Genomic DNA, 4,867 nt, shown 5'->3' with positions numbered 1-4,867 from the left:
ATGGAGGAAGGGTAGATTAGGGTAGAGAGATTGTTGGGAATGGTTGTTTATTAAAAAAGGATAAATAAATTTGAGTACTTATTTTCCATGTATACAAGGTGGATTCCAGAGACATTTAACCACTAACATCAAAAAAATAGGAAAATGCTAAAATAACATGTTAAACAATATCTTTGAAACCTATTGTTGTGGAAGGACATCTACAAACAAATTTTGAGAAAATTAGTAAAAGACATATTTTTATATGAACAATGAAGGTCAAATAACAAAACTTTCTGCCTCATGAAAAATACTAGAAAATTTAACAAATATATTCAAAAGAAATATTTATAATATATAAAATTCAGAAAATCACTGTTGCGAAAAATTTCTGCATGATAGAAATGTTCTATATCTGTCTTGCCCCGTACATATGACATACATATCATTTACATATGAGCTATTGAGCACTTGAAAGCAGAGTAATGTGAATGATAAGAACTGAAATTTCAGTTAATGAAATGAAATGGTTAAATGTCTGATGACCCAGGTCTTTTCTCCCCTGGGTGTTGATTCAAGAGATATTCTTATACAGGTTTACATAGTGGTATGTTATGGATACTAATAATGAAATTGTTTATGTTAGTCAGAAATTGAAAACATTTTACTGTCTATTAATTGGGGAAAAGATAAGTAATTTATTTTCATTTATATTTTTGAAAAATAGCAACATATTGAAGCAATGAATTTTCTCTATTAAAACAAAATGAATTGTATTCAGAGGAAAGAAAACAAAGTGGCATTTATGCAAATTACCTCATTATATTATTAAATAATTTGATATTTTCTAAAGGGACACTATAAATACATTTAGATTGAATAATAATATAAGTAGTATTAGAATAAAAGTTGATTTAGGAAGAAAAATAAATTAAACTTTGGAATAATTTTTTATCTTGTTCCATGTACATTGTAAGGAAAAAAGTGGATGACATACTGATTATGACATCTGGACTTCTAAATCATATCTTATTTCATAATATAAAGAAAAATTAATTATGTCATTTTGTAAGAGTTTCCATCAAATATTTCAATAATATTCCTTAAAAGTTTCATAGAGGAATAAGCTCCTTTATCTGACTAGGGAAGTCGATGATGCAAAAAATAATACTTCAGTGAAACAGTGTTTGTTAGTACCTGCTTTGTATGAGATATGCACTGGTGGTATTTTCGTAATTAAGACAGCCATAGTCCTGAATTCATGATTTCTTTATGCTTTAACAAGGAATGTGGACAGATACTGGTTAATAGTGAATAAGTCATTTAATGAGTGACAGATACTGCAAAAGAATATAAACTACTGGGGAGCCATAGAAAAAGAATCTCACTCAAGCTTGGAGGATTAGGTGACCCCATTCTAAAAATGTCATGTTGAACCTTTACCTGAGAAGTGAGTAGAATTCAGAGGATGAGAGAAGAAAATCTATTAAAGAGATTTGTCAATAGATTTAATAGAATGTCCAAAATATTGAGATGATGTCCAAATTTATTATTAACCACAGAATTGAAATAAATACATAACATATTTTTATAACCATTCAAATGGCAAAGAACTCACTATACTTGCTTCTGCAAAAGCAAGGTGGAGAAATTAGAACTCCTGAATAGGACATAAAATATCTCATTATTTTCAGTTCTAGATTTAAATCGTAGAGACAGTTTCTCTTTTGTGCACATAAAATATGTAGGTATATTCGACCTAACCATAGTGATATAATGTTAAAGAATTGGAAGACACTAAATGTCTCCAAAGACAAAAAGTTTTAAACACATTTCAGCATATCTATAAAATAAAAGTCCTTGTAGCCATTTACATGAATGAACTAGAGTAGTACATATTTAAACTGTTATTCTGTTAAAACCTCAACTCAGAAAAATAAACTTTAGATTAGCATCCTTGACATGGATTCTATTCATATCAATTTTTTTTAAATATCCAAAGTGAGGTATTTTATCATAAATGAATATATAATGGAAAATAACTTAAGAAATATTTAAATAATGATGTTTATGGAACTCATGATAGTGATTATCTTTTCTAAGATAAAATAATTGAATGCTGAGGGTTGCTTAGGCTTTTCGTTATCACTACCAACCCAATGGTAAAAGAAAATCTCCAACAAATTGTGATAAAATCTTGGAAATATGACAAAGTGATGTGTTATATCAGTATTTCTATTTACTCTGTGATTTAAATAGTTCATAAGAAATGAATACAAGAATGTTTAGTGATATCTAGAGACCCTGTTCTTATATTCAATGAGCATATGGCTAAGAATACACTACTGTGGTGTCCTTTAGCTATGATTACTATAGTGTACATATTGACTAGGAGAAAGTGAAGAAGAAATATTGGACATATTTCCAAAACAGATCACTGGGGATTTGATAAAGAATATTTCAACTTGATGTCAAAGAGGTCATAGATTGTCTATTTATTCTGATATCCATGAACCACCGATATAAATTTATAATTTAGAACAATTTGGTGCTTTCTTTAGGCAAATTAACACTTTGAATAATTCTTATTTTACTGTGATATGAGTACCAGGAATACCTTTAAGCTACTTCATTATTCTTCGTCTAGAGAACTAATACAATAGTAATGTGTCTACTTGTTTCTAAAAAGGTGTATGAAGAAAAATAAGCACAAAAATAAGTAAGAGATTAACAAGAAAAATACATTATAAACCCAGTCAGGTGGAATTTCTGTCTTCTTAAGAAAAAAGAAATATTTTATATTATTACTATATGCATTTACACACTCATAAAAGTAAGCATTTGCCTTGTTAAAAACATAATATTTTATATGTTAGGACACAAATATATATATATTTTATATTTTATATATATCTTTTTTATTTTATATATATCTTATTTTTATATTTTATATATCTTTATATATACCCCTGTGGGTTCAGTATAATTTTAATTACACTGTATTTAGTCAAGACAATTTAGAAAAAAAATCACTAATTAGAAGTACACAAATTCATATTTGAAATATTTTTTTAAAAAGTTAATTTTAGACATTTCTGATTTTGAAAATATAGTTAACGAACCAGGTTTTTTACTTGATTATTATATTTAAAATAATTTATTAATCCAAATTTCAATAAAATTTCAATGAAAATAATTACTCTTTCAGTAAAACCAAATGTGTCTTAGAAATACAATGATGTAACATTATAGTTGATAATTTCAATATACAATTTGATTTTAAAATTTACAAATAAAATGAATACCAACCTAGTTTGAAATGTAGCTTGTAAAGATTTTGCACAAAAACTCTTCATCTTGATAAAAGTTATCTAGATCTATCTGGAGCTGATGCGTTGAATCCTCAGTCGTCTCATGGCTGATTTCATCTCCTGATTCCTCAGAGTGTAAATAATAGGGTTCAGCAAGGGAGTAATAACAGAATAAAACACAGAAAGAAATTTATCCACTGAAAAGCTACTAAATGGCCAGGCATAAATGAAGATGCATGGGCCGAAGAACAGAGTGACCACTGTGACATGAGCAGACAGTGTGGACAGCGCCTTGGAGAGTCCACCTGAGGACTGACGTCGCACAGTCACCAGAATGACAGTGTAGGAAATGAGCAAGAGCACGAAGCAGATGAAAGACAGAAGTCCACTGTCAGCGATTACCAGCAACTCCAGCACGTAGGTCTCAGTGCAGGCAAGCTTGAGCACTAGGGGAAGGTCACAAAATATGTTGTCCACCACATTGGGGCCACAGAAGGGCAAAGTGACCATGAAAACCATCTGGCTCATGGTGTGCACAAAGCCAACCGCCCATGACAGCAGCACAGAGCGGAGGAGCACCCTGCGGTTCATGATGGCTGTGTAATGCAGAGGTTTGCATATTGCAACATAGCGATCCACAGCCATGACTAGGAGCAGAGTCATCTCACTGCCCCCTAAGAAGTGGAGGAAGAACATCTGAGCCATACAGCCCCACAAGGTTATAGTTTTTTTCTCCCTTAGGAAGTCTGTGACCATTTTAGGGGTTGTGATGGTAGAAATACACATATCAAGAAAAGAAAGTTTTCCAAGCAGAAAATACATTGGTGTGGAATGAAGGTGAGAGTCAAAGGTTACAGTGATCACAATTAAAAGATTTCCTCCCATGATTGCTGCATAGGCCAATAAAAATATGATAAAAAAGCAAATGGCAAGGTGCCAAGTGCTAGTGAGTCCTATCAGAATGAACTCAGATATCACTGAGCTGTTCTTCATATCCTTTGAGTAGGAGATTTCAGAAAGTTTTTCAAGTAAAGGTCATATGTTGAAATGGTAATTTAGCTGGCAATAGTTATGAATATTTGATTCCTATAGAAAGAAAAATTTCACAATTATGAAAACACATTTTAGTTCATTATTATGGATGGTATGGGCATTATTGCATTATTTTCATACAGAAAGGCACAAAACATTAGAAATTTATTATATTATTAGGTACATCTGGTTTGTAGAAGTAGATTGTGTCTCTTTGTGCATTTGTATTAGTCTTACATGAATGATTTAAGTGAATAAGAGCACACACACTTACTGTTTCATTTTTAATATTCATTCTTTCCCCTTCCTTGACTCAAATTTAAGATATATGCATATTCATTGAGGCTGTACCTAGAGAGTAAATTGATTTAGCATTTTTTGTCTTACCATCCTAGCATGTTGTCATTCCTCATTATCATTCTAAAAAGGTAAGCCAATAATAATACTTCTTCTTGAACCTTTAAACTGGTTATATTTTGTTCTATGTTCTTAGTCTCCCCCCACCCTGTAAATGTTTAAAGATATCACCTGCCTAGGAAGTTTCT

General features: G+C 30.9%; 1 protein-coding gene across 1 annotated transcript; it reads right to left on the bottom strand.

The window, feature by feature from the left end:
- Window positions 1-407: 407 nt before the first annotated feature.
- LOC101703937 (olfactory receptor 4K13-like) lies at window positions 408-4,283 on the bottom strand. The gene is made up of 2 exons (XM_087197276.1): window positions 3,361-4,283; window positions 408-491 (listed from the first exon to the last, which is right to left on the bottom strand). The coding sequence occupies exons 1-2, from the start codon at window positions 4,281-4,283 to the stop codon at window positions 440-442; spliced, it is 975 nt and encodes a 324-aa protein (XP_087053402.1). The 3' UTR covers window positions 408-439.
- Window positions 4,284-4,867: the final 584 nt, after the last annotated feature.

Source organism: Heterocephalus glaber, unplaced genomic scaffold (genome assembly GCF_053883595.1).
Source record: "Heterocephalus glaber isolate CG9 unplaced genomic scaffold, H.glaber_assembly_v1.0 deba00001662, whole genome shotgun sequence".
Classification (NCBI taxonomy): Eukaryota; Metazoa; Chordata; class Mammalia; order Rodentia; family Bathyergidae; genus Heterocephalus; species Heterocephalus glaber.
The sequence above is the reverse complement of the archived record's forward strand: the minus strand, read 5'-3'. Positions and strand labels throughout refer to the sequence as shown.